The sequence below is a fragment of the Hippichthys cyanospilos genome, chromosome 14 (genome assembly GCF_059441005.1).
Source record: "Hippichthys cyanospilos isolate Australia breed blue-spotted pipefish chromosome 14, RoL_Hcya_1.0, whole genome shotgun sequence".
Lineage (NCBI taxonomy): Eukaryota > Metazoa > Chordata > Actinopteri > Syngnathiformes > Syngnathidae > Hippichthys > Hippichthys cyanospilos.
Window position 1 is genome coordinate 671,254 of NC_142382.1, and position 18,089 is coordinate 689,342.

An 18,089-nucleotide genomic window follows, 5' to 3' on the forward strand; every position below is an offset into this window, starting at 1 on the left:
GGGGGGGGGTGAGAGAATTCCCAGCCGGTGGGCGTGGCCTATTAAGACGTCTAGCGCGACGGCAAGTCGCGCAAGAGCGAGACGTAAAAGCGGCGACGTGGAAAGGTGGCAAAAGCGTGCCGGTCAATGCGCCAGGTCGCTATGGCTAGCGCTCAGGTCGCGACTCTTCTTCAAACTTGGATTTCTCACCTGGGTGGCAGAGAAAGAGAAAAAAATCCATTAGAGAAATGGATCCCAAGGTCACCGCAGTCATTCACTGCCATCGACGGCTATAGACGATAAAGGCGCATTTCCGCCGGGTGGCGCTGCTTCCGATATTGCGCTACGTGGCTAACGCTAATTGTCTTCCTGAGCGCGCGAGCGGCGTCAAACATATGGCGAGGGGGCGGGATCCGATTCCGTCAAACGTAGCGAGGCAAAAGTCCGGTTCTAGGCCCGAAATGTGTGCTTTCGTCGGGTTTTGATGATATCGAATATTTGAGGCGGCGCTTACTTGGTAGCGGGGCTCGGCGGGCGGCGCCTCCCGGCTCACGTTCAGAACCCCGAGTGAGCTGGCTCGTTTCAAGCTGCGCCCGACGTGTCGGTGGGGGGTTTGGGGTGGGTGGGATGGGGTGGAGGGGGAGAACAATCCCGGTTGATTAGTGTCAAGGGGGCGGCGTCAGACAAAAACACGCCCGCGGCAACAACTGCATTCAAAACTTGTGCTGCATCTTGGGAGTGACCATGATGATGATGAAGTAGCATACACACACACACACACATATATATATATATATATACAAAAACTTTTCACGCTACATGCAAGAAATGAGACGTTTACGCCCCCCAAAAAAGCCCCAACTACTGAAAAATGAAAATTTTTTCCTCAAAAATGACATTTTAAAAAATAAAATCAGAGAAAATGTTCAAATTAAAGAATTTGTTTTCATAGCACTACTTTCAAGTTTTTATTACACGTGAAATTCCAAATTTTGAAATAAAATTGAGAATTCCAAGTCCATCAAATATTGACAATTTTATGAAGTTTTAATTTCGTATAACGTTTAAGTTTTGAACCAAAAGTCGTAATGAAAAAAAGTCACAAAATCATGCGAAAAATCTTCTCAACAGACATGGAAGAAATCGGAACATTGGGCAAAAAAAAAGTCTTTCCATTTCCTGTTTAATAAAAGTCCACATTTTTACACGTCGTCACATCTTAAAAATATAAAAATGCCTATCTATGAAAGTGAAAAATAAAAAGTCCAAACGAGGGCGACATCATCATCATGGTCGTCACGGCGATTGCGACGGCGTCGGCCCGGCGCCAACAAAACAGGAAGCGGGAAGCGAGACGGGACCAAAGAGCAAAACATGCGAGTCCGCCTTCAAGTGCCATTTATTTGGAAATGAGAAATATCGATCAAGAAGAACAAGAGTCATGCAGTGAGGACAGAGTGTTTCCTTTCAAAACAAAAGCATGAACACCAAAATACAAAGCCCGGTGCAGTCCACAGGAAGCCACCAGATGCAATAAATATTAGCCCACGCCAAAGAAAACAAACAAACAAAAAACAAAAAGCATATCGTGTGCATATTGTCAGAATTGTTTGTCGGGAGGGTCCCCCCGGAAGAAAAGTACAAGTCTTTAGCGTTGGGTTAGTGCGCCCCCCGCAGGCCCGGAGGTCTACCGCACATTTTGGGGATAGTTACCCGGGGTTTTTGGGCTCGCTTCCCCCGCCGGCGCCGCCCTTGAGTTTGCGCACCAACTTCTCGCTGCTGCGGCGGAGCGACGCTCGCAGTTTGCTGAAGGAGCCGCTGCGCTTCAGCGCGCCCGAGCCGTCCTGATGGGAAGGGAAAAGCGCGCCGCCCGCCGTTAGCAACGGTCAAGGCCACTTTGGATTGGCTGCCGCTCACGCGGCGCGCAACTTCCGAAGGAATGACTTTTTTTTTTTTCGTTTTGCCGCTTCGATCCGATTGCCTGACGGACCGAATCAAGCGACGAGAAGGAACGACGCGACCGTTTCTGCCCGTTCTTAGCTTAGCATGTTAGCATGTCTCTGTTTAGATTTGCTTTCTGCGGAAAAAAAAGCGGTTGAGGCAACGCGTGGCTGGAAATCGGTGCAAAATTGGTGAAAAAGAGCTTAACGGAATTGGATCGAGCCAAACATTCTTCTCACAACGGTGCAAAACGCGATTATCGATGGTCGCGTTGCGGAAACTTGGTGACGATTTCTTTCCGGCATCAATCCTTTCTTGACGGGAAAAGGCAAAGGCGCGTCGAAAGTGTCAGAAATGTTTGTAGCGGTGAAGAAGAACAACAGGAAGCGTCACACACAAAGCGCATTTCGGCGAGGAGTTTTATTTCAAGTCAAGAAAGTTGCAGACGAGCAGGACATTAGTAAGAGCGGAAGAGCAAGAGGAGGCGAAAGACGACATTTGGAACGTGGCCGCATGCAAAGGTCTGGGTTATATCCGCTATTTACACGCGCTGCTGGAGGTTTGATTGATTTATTGTTGATTTTTTTTTAAGGGAGGCGGAGTCAATTAGAATGGGAGCAGGACAGGGTTGTTTTTTTCTTTTGACTAATATTTCTCCAAACTAGTACTTACTCCTAAAGGGGCAAAACAAAAAAAGTCTGAAGATAGAGATTTCTTATCAAATAAATGTTTGTAACTACATTTGAGGTTTGCCGAAAATAAATGACAAATAACAATACATGAACAAATTGGCGGCGGCGTACGATTTTGCAGGTGCTTCGTGTTCCGATTCATTTTCTCTTAATTTGAAAAGAAGTGTTCCCGTGGGACGTGGCCAATTTCCGATATGGGAAAAATCTGTTTTTAAACCCCTCCACGCCCGTTGGAAGATGTGCTTCATTTTGCATGATTTTGATTGAAATTGTGATGTTATTCTACGTCGGAAACCTGGCAAACGTTCAGACCATGGAGATGATTTACATTTGGGTCCATTTCCAATCAGGTAACGAGTTCGTGGACTCATTCGGCGCCGTCGACGGATACACTGGTCCGCGCGTTGTTATTTTTGAACGGGAAAGGGCGGGGTAGCATTGACTCGCATTGATCTCGGAAAGGACTTTCGCCGTGCACAGCGGCCGCTAGATGGCATCCGCGGCCCTGTTTCACATATGACTAGCAACACAAGATTTTGTGACACTCCAAAAGGTCAAAATGCTCAACTGGGGAATTCAAGTTCATTAAAACATTTGGATGTATTTTTCAATTTTCATCCCACCGCTATTTTTCATTTTGATATTACGATAAATAGAGCAATCATTAAAGACAAATTAATATTCTAAACAAACAATCAGACCTTCCTTGTGTGCTACTCTTATGAAACATCTGCCTTCTGGATAGAAATTAACGGATGCAGTCTACCAATTCTGTTCAAAAGTACAAAATTAAGTTACTAAGCTGGAACCGCCCCCTCCAAAAAAGATGTTATTTTATTTAAGCTAAGACATAGGCGTTGAACTGGGGGGCGGGGGGGGGGCATGCAGGATACCGGCCCTCCAGGACTGGACTTCCACACCTATGAGACCATTTCAATATTATGGTCACGGGAAAGAAAATAAAGAAATAAAACACTTAATAAACTCGGATGATGAAGCACATATTGCTTCACCATGCTTTAAGCAAATATTTGTTGGTCTGTTGTGATGTTTTTTTGGACCTTTGACACGATAGGCTACACGAGGGTTATCTTGCACGCCCCCGGGTTTACAGAAAGCGTCTTCAGTCTTCAACTGTAAGTCGCCTGACTGCGACGCCATCGGCGGAGGGGACGTTGCGCGGCGGCGGCGGAGGAGGAGGAGGAGTCACGAGACGGTGGAAAGAGAGCCGGGCGTCGCTGCCAAGCTGGCGGCGTCCGTGGCGCGAGGCCGGCGTTTACGAGCGTTACGAGGCGTCCGGAGCTGCTTAGGCCTGCCGCCGCCGCCGCCGAGAGCGAGAGGAAGACGAGCGGGAGAAAACAGACAGACAGACAGACAGAGCAAGAGAGGTTAGTTGACTGCGCCCGGCATCCCCAACTGTTTTCATGCTCCTGTTGGATGATGCGCCAGGGCCCAACCGCGCCGCTACAAGTTCCACCCTCCAGCTTTTTCCATGAAAAATATTGATTTTCGGCACTATTGTTTATCAAATGCCGTTGAAGTTGACCGGCAAGAAAATTGCAGACTCAAACATAAAACGGAAGATTTAAAATCAAAAAACAACACACAAAAAGATATAGTAAGTGAACCTAGAAGACTTTGGCCAGCAGTAGCATTATATGATCTTGTTTCCCTCATTTTGTCTTTTTAAAAACAAAGGGGTGAAACTTGAAAAGACGGCGTGAGCACATAGCCTGAAATTGCGCAAGCTGTACAATTTTGGACGCCCTCCGGGCGCCGGCGTGCTACCGGGGCAAGCGGACCCTAACCCTAATTCTAACCGGGAGTACAGTACGGAGCCCACGTCGACATGGCGGAAACGAAAAGACGCGACGTTTGTTGACAAAATGCGGCGGAAGATGCCGATCGGTTGTCGGGGAAAGGGGCCGCTGAGACAACTGTTGCTATGCAAAGTCGGCCGGAGATCTAGATGGCGTTAGCGGCGTGGGAAGAGGAGGACGGAGCACTTGGAGAGCGGCGGGAGGAGCTGGCTTTTTAGCAGTTAGTAGCACATTTTAGGCGGAGAAAAAGTCGTCATGTCGAATGATGCGGAAACGGCGCTACGAAAAACACTCCGAGTTGCAGTGCGCTGTTTGGTGTTATATGAGCTGACGCTATCGCTAAGAAGCACAAAAAGCATCTAGAACATTCCTCCATGTCCGTCAAGCAGTACGGGCCAGCCGGACCGGGGTCAAAGTGGAGGCCCTTGGGCCAGATTCCGACCGGCGCATCGTTATATGTGGCCCGCCAAATTGATTCCATTTCAAGTTTCTGGTTGAAATACCAAATTTGCAAGTCGTCTTCAAATTTTATGACATTGGGTTGGAGCATTTTTTGTTGTTGTTGTTGAGGAGTTTGACACCCTTGACCTATTGCATCATTTCCATACATGAGGGTGACCAAAAAGATGCAGAAAGGCACGCTGAAAAGTACCATTGCGTACTGCTTGATGGAACAACCGGACTTGGTACCTTGACTTACTTGACATTTTGTTTCGTTCAACCAGTATTAACTTGTTCACCCCCCCGATTGAAATAACTGATAGGCCGTTGTTTTCGTTTTCAGGGTCGATAATCATTTTCTGTAAAAGGGGAACATTTTGGCATCAAAAGAACAATGTCAAACTTTTAACTTTATTGAAATGTTTTGCAAGAGTTAAATGCTGGGTTCACTCATCTTTCAAGGCCCACAGAATATTGTGTGCTTTGTAAACATAGGTGTTATCATATGAAAGATTGATTTCCATTCCTTACTTAGAATTACGAGTATCCAATATGAAGTGTTGCATGTATGGCAACGCTGCCACCCAGTGGTCACAGTTAGCACTGGTGCTCAAGCGGCTTAATAATAAAATAAGCGCTCGTCAACTGTCAGCTACTATTTCATTTTAAAAAAAAACTATCTGACAAGGATTTTTTTTATTTATTTATTACTATTTTCAAAAACGAGAATTCTCGTCCATAGCGCTGAAAAGAGTTAAACGGCAACCGTTGCCCGTCAGTGGCCTTAATAAGTCAAGGTACGTCGGTCGTCTCGTGTGGCTCCCTACCGATCGACGGACAAGATCCCGCGGCGGCGGCGGCGGCGGCGAGCATAGTGTAGCGAGCGAGGGCCGCGTACTGCACTTACCCCGTTCCACTCCACGCTCATACTCACTTCCTCGCCGCCGTCGGGCCCGCTCTCGTACTTGACCGTGTCCGAGGTCAAGCTCTCGCGGCTGCGCTGCTTCTCGCGGGCCTCGGGCTCGCCCAGCACGTCGGCCACGCGCTGCTTGTGCGCCGTGTCCAGGCCCTGCGCCCCCCCCCAAAAAAAATCAATGGGTTTATTTCACACCAGAGGTAACGTTTGACTTTTAGACGTTTTTCATGTGTGCTATATCAAGTAGAAAGAAAAAACAAACCTGCTTCCTGGAGCGCGTGGCGGCCTCCTCCAAGGTCTCGGCCGCCTCAAACTTGCCCTGCCGCTTGTAGAGCGCGCCCAAATTCTTCAGGGTGGTGGTGACGGTGGGGCTGCGCATACCACACACGGCCTTTGCTCAAACGCCGCTCGCTTGGCATCGCCAAGTAGACTCAAATCACCTGTCCACTTTGCAAGCTTTGTACCAGCCTCCGTATTCTCCGAAGGGCGAGCCCTCTTTTTGTTTCCCCTAAAAACAAAACAAAAATATGCTCGCTGATGCTATCCGCGCATGTGACTTACGGAGGTCAACCGATCAAAATGAAGCAAGGAGCCAAGCGGCGGCCAAGCGCTGGCGGAGGGATTACGCCGCCTCGAGGGCCGCGCCGACTAATCCGCTCACTCAAGACGCTTCCTTATTTCTGCAGCTTTCCTGCGCGACTTAGCCGCTGAAATCAGTGCGCGGCAATGCAAGTTACCATGGCGACCGCGGAAAATTCATCAGCGACGGAGTCAAGTAGGAAAGGCAGTAAGAGCGGATGACAGGGATGCCCGAGTAAGCGCTAAGATGCCTCGGCTTTCGGCGGGATGGGCTTCCCGCTTGTTTTGCGGGAATAAATCGCCGCAGAGGATCAAGAATACGTGCAAAAGTTTGGGGCGTCGCCTCATTTGCATGACATGGGACAAAGTCTCCCGAAAACTCAGCAGAGAAACAGATTTTTTTCGATGATATCGATTGACAAAGATGAAAACAAAAGATATTTCCGAAGGGGTTTTGATGGCCGTCGGTGCCGCGAGTTACAATTTGCGCAAAAAACGAAACAAATAACGACCGTTCCACATTGCGCATTTGTGCGACAGCTGGACGCTTGAGCTTCGGCGAAACAAGAAGCCGAAAAGGTCCTCACCTTGCTTTGCTCCTCCCTCTCTTCGGCGTGCATCCAAATGGGTTTGTTCTCACCTGCGGTGGAAACAATAACACGGATTGCAGACGCGATAGCACGCACAGGTGGCCGGCCTTACCGTCAACGGAGCCAAACTCCCTCTCGTGGGCCCGCGTGAGGATTTCTTTGTAGAGGGTCTCGGCCTGCTTGAACTTGCCCTGCTTGAGGTAACAGGAGGCCTGGCGGAGGCGAGGTTACGGCGCCGTTACTAATCCTAAGCCCAACCCCAAAAAGATGGCTGCGGGCGGGGCTCACCAGGTTGTTCTTGGTTTTGGCCACGTTGGGGTCGTCGGGCCCTAGTTTGCTCTGGTAGATCTCCAGCGCTCGCATGTAGTAGTACTCCACTTCTTCGTACTTGCCTTGGTTCTGGCACAGCAGGGCCAGGTTGTTGAGCTGCTTGGCTACGTCCGGGTGGTCCTTGCCCAGCACCTGAAGCGCAAAACCCAATGCAGCTCCCTTTGACCTTCTCTGGACTTTACAATCAACATCCTCAAAGAAAATACTTTTATCTGCAGAGCTCTTTTTTTGGCACGAAACCATTCTGCTGCTCACAAATGCGGCTAAATGTGAGGATGATAGTGCAAAATATGATATAGTTAGCAGTAGTCCTGCAGAGTGCGGGATTTGTAAGGTGCATGCGTTTACGTCTAGTTTTAAAATCTTTCTCTTACGAAAGCCTTTGCGCACATCAAATCCATTCCGCAAGAAGTGAAAACTCGCCTCTGGCGTCTCACCTTCTCTCTGATCTCCAGCGCTCGCTTGCACAGCGGTTCGGCCTCTTTGTACTTGCCTCTCTTGCCGTAGAGCACCGCCAGATTGTTGAGCGTGGCGGCGACCTGGCGGGGACGAGAAAAACCTGGCTCAACTTGGGAAACAAACGCCGTCAGACGTCAGTCTCTGATCCGGCGGCAAAGACGGACAGCCGTTGACTGCGGCCTTGTCCTTTGATCCTCTTTGCCGGCGAAAGTCATTAGGCCCCCTCCAGGTCGCAAGGGATCAGGCCAAGGCCGGGACAAGGTGGGAAGGAAGAGAAGGGAGCTTGTTGGGACGCTCTCGTCCTAGAATGTCAAGGCGATTTTTGAAAATCACTTTTTCGACATGCGCCGATTGGAATTTGCTCGTTTTGCCCGTCTCCGCTGCATGAGCCACATGCGAGAATCTGCACCTTAACCCGCCAAGTGGATAAAGTGTGCGGTAGAATTTGAAGAGGCGTGTACAAAGTGTAGAGCGTAAGGATACGGCCCGCATACAGATCCAAACCAGCCCGCGAGATGTTTTAACATCGCGATGAATCCTGAAACATTAACATAACTATAATCATAAAACGTTTTTCATATATTGAAAAGATTCTGCAAATTTTGCAGAAGCGCTCCCTCCACAAGTAAAGAAGGCTCCTATCGTCGTGAAACGCTCGCTTCTTTCCGGGATCGCTTTCTGCGGGTAGAAGCGTTTGGCTTCGTCCCGCTGCTCCGGGTTGCCGTGGTAACAAGAGCTCAACCGCCAGTAAACCCTCTCAAAGCAAGCTCGGTTCAGACAAAAGGGTGCGCGTAGATGTTCTACTTGTTGATCCCTTGGGCACTTGGACCAAAGCATGTGACAAACACTCGGCAGCCATTTCGGACGGCTCAGCAAAAATGCATGGGATGTCTCCTCTAAGCATTTCATCCAAGTGAAAAGATTGATTTTCAAATCTTTATGTGGAAATGAGCCAAGTGAAAAGGATGATTGTAAATGGAAATCACTTGGAGGCGACAGGCGAGAACGGTGACGGTGGAAGCTAACCTCACAAAAAGATGGCTGAAGGTCGGCACCTGAAAGGGTTAACACAGTTTTGTTTTTGAATAGATCCCGTGTGTGACGCCGTCATCACCTTGTGTGCGGGCGTTAAAGTACAAACTAAAAAAAAAAAAAAAAAGTGTCAAAAAATGATGAATACCGGCGAGAAGAAAAACACTGTTGTGGCCGCGTTTGTCTGCGGGGGAGGCGGCTAAAAATCAACGGTATCGATCGTAGAGGCGGAGAGTGCGTCCCGCTCCTCTACCCGCCAGATCGTGTACGCAGATCAAAGGAAAAAGGTCGCAGCCATGACGGGCTGAGCAAACGAGGCCGATGACTCAGCCCGATTCGCCAAATAAAAACTTGACTAGCCAAAGTAGCAAATAAGCAAAACGATGAGATTATCAGCATAACACTAAATGTATGGACTGTGGTGCCATGAGATACGGATGACCCAACTCACAAGAAAGGGTGGGCCTACGTGACCTATTCTACAGCTCGTGCATGATTTTCTCTAGGTGGTCTCAATAATGTTTTTGTTTTTTTTCCCCTGGATGGATGAATATAGTCATTCAATATTTGGGGCCATCCACGGGTCAGTACCGGGCCATCGTTATATGTTCTTATGAAGAAAAACATGAGTGTTTTCTTCTCATTAAAAACACGGCAATAATTTGGGGGAGACGTACGTCGATGAAAGACATCTCAAATGAATTTGCATCTCAAGACAACGCTCTGAAATAAAAGCTTTCCGCGCTGCGCCGCATGTTGACATCGGGTCGGGCGTTACAGCGCACTTGGCGAGGAATACGATGAACTTACGGCAGGGTGGTCCCGGCCCAGCGTCTTCTCCCTGATGGCCAGGGCGTCATTCAGCAGGTTGGCGGCTTCCTTGTACTTGTTCTGATCTCTGAAACAGGCGCGAGGACGTCCGTTCAAGTCGGCGACAACTTCCACCGACAGTTCCCGCGCTTGGCCAAACGCCAGACAGGCCGTTCAACGGACGAGATTTGCGCGGGGGAACAAAAACGGGAAGAACCCGTCCAAGTAGTTTAGTGGCGGGTCGGGGTCTTCCTTTTGTCTTGCGCCGCACTGTAAATCGTCAGACGTGTTTGCCGGATTCCACAAAGACCTTTGCCGGCGTCTAGCGGCAACGCCCGGGCGCCTTTCGCGAGATGATGAAAACGCAAACCTTTAACTTGCTTGACGTATTTGAATCAACGGGTGCTTTCTTTACTACGGTTAAATCTTTTGCCGGATTTTATGCGGCTGCTCTTTCACGTTCAAATATAAATGACACATTACATCGGATGTTATCTTATTATTTCAATGTTTACCGGTTAATCGGTTACTGTAACTTCCGCCGCACTACAATTACCGTATTTTCCCGCACTATAAGGCGCACCGGATTATAAGGAGCACTTTCAATGAATGGCCTATTCTATAAGCGTTTTCATATATAAAAGGCGCATAGAATAGAAGCTACATCGTCAGCTTTCGAGAAGATCCAAGGCTTTTTTCGGTGCCCTTTCGCTCATATTTCAAGGCCGACAGAATATCGTGTGCTATGTCCATGTAAACGTGAGTGGTGTCATATGAAAGACTGCTTTCCAGTCCTTAGAATGACAAGTATTTCATGTATGCGTCGCATGTGTGACAACTCTGCCATCCGACGGTCACCAATACAGTGCTTAACAGGCTTCATATTAGACGAGCACTAGTCAAGGGGGTTCTCGACCCTTCACAGAAAAACGTATTTGACGAGAAATGTATTATCGCTAATAATATGATCGATAATATTATCGTGAACGACGATTTTAGAGGACGAGAAGTCTCGTCCGTGGCACCGAAAGAGTTGAAACGTCGGCAAGTATGATGTACTGGAAGGCGGGAGCGCGCGAACGAGCGGCGGCCGTTTAGCCGACCTGTAAACGAGGGCCAGGATGTTGAGCATGGTGGCCACGTCCGGGTGGTCGTGCCCCGACGTCTTCTCCAGGTCCTCCAGGGCCTGCTTGCAGAGCGGCACGGCCACCTCGTAGCGGCCCTGCGAGGCGTACTGGATCACCAGGTTGTGCAGCGTCCGCAGCCGGGCCGGGATCTCGTAGCCGCCCTGCTGGGCGGCGGCGGCCGCCGCGCTGCCGTGGGCCGGCTGGACTGCGAAAGACAAAATGAGCTCAGGAATTGGGATGCGCGCGTGACCGGTCGGCGGACAAGATAAACGGGCGACCGTTCGTCTCTAGGCAGCGGCAAAAATGTACACACTCCTATTTACCGCTGAAAAATGTTTTAGATTAAAGAAATAAACGTGGCAAAATACAACTACCTTAAGTTGGGGAGTACTTACTTCCTTGCGCTTGGTCGTCATGATCATCCGGGAAGAGATCGTCCAGAGTCTCCTTGCTGGAGTCCGAGTCCTTCTCCTCCTGAAGAAGTAAGTGCGCGGACCGATTTTTTTTAACGGTGGATCAAAAGGACCATTAAAAATCCAGCGGGAGTGATTCGTGAGCAGGGAATGCGAGTATAATTCCAAATGTGCAGTATCCATTCATTTGACCTATTTTGTTTGAATTCCCAACAAAAACAGAAAGTTCTACCCCCCCGGGTTATCAAGTTAACTGAAATAATACGTGAGCGGTTTGAAAGTGATCTATCAGGGAGCGTTTTTTCCGAATCCCGATATCGTTCACATCTTGTTCCTCGACGCGCGACATTCACCGCATTGGACAGCTAAGGGCGAGCGAGCGGAGGACTCACCGACGGCGAGAGGTCCTGGTCGTACTTCTTGAGCTGGTTCATGAACTCCAGGTGCTTCTTCTCCTCCTCCAGCTGCGCCACGCTCTGCTCGCTCTTCTGCAGCTTCTGCTGCGTGCCGGCCAGCTCGTCCCTCAGCCACTGGTTCTCCTGGCACAGGCGGCGCACCTGGGCCCGCAGCTTCTGCTTCTCCGACTCCACCGAGCTCAGGTGGCCCGAGAGGGCCATCATCACCTGGGCCTCGCTCAGGCCCAGCTCCAGCATCTCCAGCGACTTGCGGATCATGTGCGACTTCTCCTCCACCGGCACGCCCTCCTCGTCCCGCTTGAGGCAGCGCAGCGTGCCCAGCAGCCCGTCCAGGATGGAGTGGTGCTCCTGCTTCAGGGCGTCCAGGCCCTGGATCACCTGCTTGGTGCGCGAGATGATCTCGTCCTGGGACAGCTTCTCGCCGGGCTCCTCCTCCGCCTTCACGCGCACCATGGTGGACATGTCCTCGCGCATCCTGAAAGCCGCGATCATAGAAGGGGGCGGTGATGCGGGCGCCGTGTCGCCGTGACACCTCAAGGGACATCAGACGGCGATGAAAGCCGCCCGAGGTCATCGGGCCGCTTTCCGCGGCCGGGCTCCCTCGCCGCGACGCGCGCAACCTCTTCCGCCCCATCCGCCCGACGGCGATCCGCCAGACGGTGAGTGACCGAGCCGCTCGGACCGCCTTCTTTGTCTGCGCTGTCGAGGGCCGGTTCTGGCCCGCGAGTGGCTTTATTCCGGCCCGCCAGATGATTTTGAAAAGTATAAAAAATGAGCGGAATCTTTTCAATCCAAGAAAAACTTAAAAGCCGTGTTAATATTTAGCGACGGATAGTGATGTTGTACTTGTTTTATTTTGGACGGTATTCGAAAAAAGAGTCATACACTTGAAGTTGTTGTTTTAACATATACCATGATTTTAACTGTTCGGCCCACGAGTTAGACACCCCTGTCATATTGGATCGATATACGGGTATCCGACAGTACTCTAGGCAAGGGGCGCCCCAATGAAACTTTTTCGCTTCCGATACCGCAGCCCGACGTACTGTCCGATATTGATACATGCTTGAAGTATTGATATGAAATTGTACCGAGAGACTTGAGCTTGTGACGCTCTTCAAAGAATTCATGGAAGAGCAGGAGCGGATCCTGGAATGGACTTCCGCAGCGAGTGCAAAAATCAGTTTGTCTTTTTGACCGATACAGACCCGAACCGCTTTCTGCGTCTGATATCAGACTGTTATCTCGGCTGCAATAAGGGTATCGTATCTAAAGCGAAAAAGTTCTATGGGGTGCCCCCCCGCGATGAGTTGAAATCATTAAAACCCCACGAGTCTCGCGCAAAGTCAAGGCTAAAGAATAGCGCGGCAGGCACGCTCCGCTTCCTGCTCGGCGGTCAGCTGACTTGCCGACCCCCTTCCTGCCCTTTGTCGCTCTCCGCACGCTCGTTAGCGTACGTGAACTATTTTGGGGGGCGGGTTGCAGCAAGGCTGAGCACAGTGTCGCGATCAGACTAATCCCGCGACGGCGTACGGAGTGTGTTTAGGAAGCGTTGCGCTCTTTTATTGTGCGGAAGCCTGCAGACATTTTATGCGGCAGCTCAGCCATAATCCCCTTTGCCAGAGTGTGAAATTGATACAAAGCCAGGATGGAGCCAATGCGCCGTGTGTGCATATATATAAAAGGGAACCAAATGAAGGCCTTTGCAAAGAGTTCACGTAACGCAACCCGCCAATAAGTTGCTTCACGTTCCGATTCATTTGTTCTCAATTTGAACATAAACCCATACTGTTCCGATCGCCGCAAGGAGCGCGAAATTCGATTTGCATGGGCCTACGAAACCCTCAGGGGTAGCCCATTTTGACAAGCCCCCATATATCTGACAACAGCCGGCTGAATACGGTTTCATTCAGGTGATTTTGCTTAGGGTTATTTGATCATGCCCAGTCGCTTCAACCAGTTACAACTTGCGGAAGCTGCTTTGAATTTTGTTTGGCTTTTTTAATCAGCGCACATTTTTAAAAAAGGATACGAAGCCCGCTAGTGCGACATACACGCAATTGCGAATTTTGTTCAATATGGTCTGAAGAGTACAGTAACGAGTGGTGACCGAAAGGGGGAACGGCAGACAGCCGTCCCTAATTTGCGGCCAGATGAAATGCGGAATTAAGCGGCTATTTTTGGGCTTCCAGTTTGCGGCAGTCGCACGTGCCACCTCTGAAGCGGCGAGTTGAAATTCTCGGGGCGCGCCGCCTGGCATTTGACTGCAAACGCCGCTCCGTCCTAGTATCCGGTCGCTCGGGACTCTATTCTTCTATTTGGCATCAAAGCCCCTGCGGCATCATGAGGGAAGGCCGCCGCTTTGAAATGTAAACAAGCGGTTTGAAGCGGAGCGCCCCAGGAAGCCATGAAAGATGCCCATCTCCGGTTTGATCAGAAAAGGGCGTCGGAGGAAGAAGGGGAAGTCTTAGTCACGGCCGGGATTCGCTCAAAATGCGGAGAAAGTCTCTCCTCGGCTCCCTGCTTTCAATGCGCCGCTATTGCTCTTTCGCGAGGTCAGGGAGCGAAGATTTCAAAGGATACATTTTCACAAAATTCCAATGAAAATAGCTTTTGTCCCACCTACGTGTCATTTTCTACCAGTTGTTTCCATATCCTTTGAGTAAAAGCTCTTTTTACAAATCCGCGACTTTACTTCAATCTTAAATTTTTAAACCTTTTTCAGCACAGGTGTCAAACTCAAGGCCCGGGGGCCAAATCCGGCCCCTCGCGTCGTTTCACGTGACCTGCCAAATGCTAATTATGACTTTTAATTTCTGACTAAAATACTGTACCGACAAGTTTTCTTCAACTTCAAAAGGTTTTTTTAAGGAAACACCAAGAACGAATGTTCCCAATCCTCGTTTGGAGCAAGTTTTACCAGCCTCCGATTTCCAAACTAGATCTTGTGAGACGATGGCGCTTAAAATGCATGGGGCTTCGCAGCCATCAAGGCCCCCCCGACTGAAACTAAAAGTACAATTCGGCCCACGGTTGAAATGTGTTTGAGAGCCCTGTTATAAAGGGCTTGTAGATATCTCAAGAAAATCTTTTCAATCTCCGCTCCCTGGCCTTGAAAGAGAAAGTCATGCCAAACATTTTGATGTTGACAAAAGGCCAACTACCCAAAAAAAAAATGAGTAATTACTGCCTAGCTGGAAGGCATAAATTAGGAGACGAGATGAAACCGGTCGAAACACGTGAATATTCTCCATAACCGGACTGAATTCAACCGGCTATGATCAGGAGCAACCGTAGAGAATCAGTGAGAAGGTGATGCAACTGTACAAAAGAATCCCCAATAGCGACTGGCGTATTTCTCCGAGTACAAGTCGACTTCTTTTTCCTTAGGCGTTACTCTGAGAAATAAGGTCGGTTGGATATCATGAGGTGTCCCTTAACTTCTGAAATGCAACATTATAAATAGACCTGTTCTACTTAAAAAAAAAAAAAAAGGGAAAAGCCCCCGGGTTCATATGATGCTTTACTTTGTCTGCAGTCGAGTCCATCAGGGCCCCAGGCGACCAGAAGAGGAAATAATGTCCCGTTTATCTCACAAGTGGAGCGCGAAATCTCCTGTTCAGAACACTACGTACTTTTTATTTTTAAACAATTGACATTGAGATTTCACTTCCGCGTTTTACAAAAACAGGAAGTGGCGAAATGACCGGTGTGCGCAGTGATTGCAGGCAGCTTCGTTCTGGCCAACGCAATGACAACAATAAAATAGGGGAGAAAATATGCTCAAAAATTCTCACTCAATACCAAAGACATATATATATATATATATTTTTAAATCCAGCCATTCAATCCCAGGCACGTATATAAAGCCATTTATTGGTTTAGGCAATCAAGTTGTAAATTACTTTATATAATCAAGTACAAAAAGTAATCAATTACCTTACACAAAGAACCCAGCAAAGCTAAAGCGCCATCTTATTTTATAATGCTGTTTTTGACTAAATAATTGGAAATGGATCTAGTTTGTTTCAAGGAGGCGTGCAATTTTTATTTTCCAAATGTTAGTATAGCTGAAAAAAAACTAACAAACAAAAATGCTTGTTGTAAAATTGAAACTTGGTGAATAAAAAGGATACTTATGTTTGGCTTCAATTATTTTGTTTTGTTTCCGCAAACATTTGCAATGAGGTTCCTTGATTTATAGGATGCACATGGCCTTCATTTTGGGGTGTGTGTCTTAAAGTTGGGAAATTACCGTACATGGGTGCATTCCTAAAGTAATCAATTACTTCCGTTATATACCTACTAAAATAGTCATGCACTTTATTGCTTGGTATAGTCACGGCCAATTTTAGACCTTCCTTCAGCCAATCACTTGAAAAAACAAAACATATCTGAATAAGTACCTGGGATTGAAAGGCTAGTGTCAAACTCATTTGAATCGTGGGAAACATTGTACTTCTAGTTTCTGTCAGAGGGCCTGAATAAATTTGAAGTGTGTTTGTCACACACTTATCTGGTTTTAAAATTGGAGGCCTGTAAAAACACTTCAAACGACAGAGTGGGAACGAAACACTTGCGTCCTCATTTTTTTAAACGTCGGAGACAGCTTGCAAATTTGTTTTTTTTTAATTGAATTCGATTCGCCATTTCGATGTGGAGGGCCGGATCCGGCCCCCGAGCCGCGAGTTTGACACCCGTGGGCTAGACGCTTAAAAAAAAAAACGACGACGACAGTATGCGTCTTTGAAATGGAATCAATTCACGTCAGTTTGCAACGGTCAAGAAGACGGCCTCCCCAAATCATCGTCACGATGATGATGATCATCATCCCAGCTGCGGTTCCGACACTGGCGCGCACTGTGTCGCAACACAAGAAGCTTTGAGGAGGCTCCAGGCAGCCGCCCGCCCGCCCGCCCGCGCGCGCGGAATGCCAATGACTGTGACTCGGACACGGATTCGGATTCGGATCGGGCCGGCTGACAGGCTGCTTTTCCGGCGTTATCTACTCACACACACTCGGCGGAACCTGAAGAACCAGTTAGCCTGAAGACAATCTTCCCGACTCGCTCGCGAGCCTCGCACTTTCACCCGACCAATTCCTGGAATCAAACGTAAACACAGTCAGCCGAGGATGCGCTTTCTTTTCTTTTTACATTTCCAAAAATATCATTTTCGCACGTACGAGCGTCACCATGGTGACACGTCAATACGTAAACACCAAAAGCGTTTATTGAGGCGAGAAATGACGTTGCGGGAATTAGACGGAGCCCGCCTTACCGTTCTCTAGGACGTCCGTTGCCAATGCGGCCAAATGGGGTCTTGGTCTTCGCCTCGCCTCGCCTCGGAACAGTCACGAGCGGGTGGCAGCGGAACGGAGCGTCGGCGGACGTGATTTTCCCCAATAATAAATATCAATATAAAGATGACGATTACTCTCCCGACCCCAGCGGCAAGGATGGGATCCGTTTCGCCGACAGAGCGGAGAGGCTAGCTTACATACTAGCTAGCGTTAGCTGTCAAAAGTCGGCGTACGTTTTAGACGGAGCCGCTGGTGACGGGAGAGGCCCGCTCTCCCGCGGCTTCCATGACTCGAGGCGTCCGAGAGGAACGTCGAACTGCCGGGGCCGGGCGACGCGACGCCCACCGGGGACCAAGTGACCGCTCGCCTCTCGCTCGCTGCGGTGACGGTCACTGACTGACTCGCGAGGGGCGGGAAATGGAAACGGCGCCGCCTCCTACGGGTCCCGAGCAATGACGTCACCACTGAGCAGATTGAGGGGGGGGCGCCGTCGCCGATCGAAAGCGCGCTCCCGTAGACGTATTTTCCCCTAATGGGATCCCTCGTGACCACGATGCATCAAAGGAGGGGGGTGTTGCTCGGAGGCGAAGCTCGTCCACGCGGGGAATCAGGCGACTTCCTGGTCACGTGATGCTGGGCAACGTCACTTCAAAGTGACATTTCTGACTTTCTTTTCAGTATTCACTTTAAAGACACTAAAATGAGCGTTTTGACTTTAACCCCGGAATTTTTTACTAGCCTGTCCCAATACAAGCTTTCCTGAAACATGCAGTTCTTGGATCAAGGCCTTCTGTCAACTTCAAGTCCCGCAATACATAGCAAGAACTTTGCATTATGGCGGTCAGGCTAAGCCACTTATCGAAGTCATTGAAAGTCTTGTAAATGTCACGAGTTGTCCGCCAGCGCCCTCCCAGTGGTTTGGGGTCTCAAAACAAAAAAATGATTGCACCCTATTTGCGAGTTGCCGTTAAAAGGATTCATGCAAAAATCGGGGGAAATGCACAAAAAAACATGCGATTTGGGTCTAGTTTTATTTGGAAGCAATCAGGTGGAACGAGGACGACGGCGGCGCCACGGTCATGTCGGGGGCGCGTGGCGGCGTTTATCCCGTGCCAGCCTCTTCCACAGGCTGTGCAGCGCAACGCGAGCCATGAGGAAGGTGATTGCCGAGTTGCGCCGGTACCACTCCCTGCAAAGACACGAGACAACGTTGCCGCCGGGGGTCGGGCGGACGGGGACGAG

At 49.3% G+C, this 18,089-nt stretch overlaps 2 protein-coding genes across 3 annotated transcripts in view; one reads left to right on the forward strand and one right to left on the reverse strand.

Annotated features, from left to right (window-relative positions):
- LOC148412375 (kinesin light chain 1) overlaps positions 1 to 18,089 on the reverse strand; it is a 21,069-nt gene continuing 2,980 nt past the window's right edge. The window contains exons 1-16 of one of the 2 annotated variants that reach the window (XM_088433424.1): positions 16,826 to 17,290; positions 16,559 to 16,647; positions 11,522 to 12,020; positions 11,112 to 11,190; positions 10,693 to 10,921; positions 9,590 to 9,677; positions 7,726 to 7,827; positions 7,247 to 7,420; positions 7,071 to 7,170; positions 6,956 to 7,008; positions 6,230 to 6,297; positions 6,052 to 6,160; positions 5,781 to 5,942; positions 1,693 to 1,823; positions 494 to 566; positions 1 to 189 (exon numbers count right to left, since the gene is read on the reverse strand). In XM_088433424.1, the coding sequence (XP_088289550.1) occupies positions 124 to 189; positions 494 to 566; positions 1,693 to 1,823; positions 5,781 to 5,942; positions 6,052 to 6,160; positions 6,230 to 6,297; positions 6,956 to 7,008; positions 7,071 to 7,170; positions 7,247 to 7,420; positions 7,726 to 7,827; positions 9,590 to 9,677; positions 10,693 to 10,921; positions 11,112 to 11,190; positions 11,522 to 12,019 (1,932 nt within the window). In that variant the 5' untranslated portion in view covers position 12,020; positions 16,559 to 16,647; positions 16,826 to 17,290 and the 3' untranslated portion in view covers positions 1 to 123. Of the gene's footprint in view, positions 190 to 493; positions 567 to 1,692; positions 1,824 to 5,780; positions 5,943 to 6,051; positions 6,161 to 6,229; positions 6,298 to 6,955; positions 7,009 to 7,070; positions 7,171 to 7,246; positions 7,421 to 7,725; positions 7,828 to 9,589; positions 9,678 to 10,692; positions 10,922 to 11,111; positions 11,191 to 11,521; positions 12,021 to 16,558; positions 16,648 to 16,825; positions 17,291 to 18,089 lie in introns of those variants that run through there. The other variant, XM_088433426.1, reaches the window with a different exon arrangement.
- bag5 (BAG cochaperone 5) overlaps positions 12,152 to 18,089 on the forward strand; it is a 16,120-nt gene continuing 10,182 nt past the window's right edge. The window contains exon 1 of the mRNA XM_088433432.1: positions 12,152 to 12,204. The gene's annotated coding sequence lies outside the window, so the exon portion shown is untranslated. The remainder of the gene's footprint in view (positions 12,205 to 18,089) is intronic.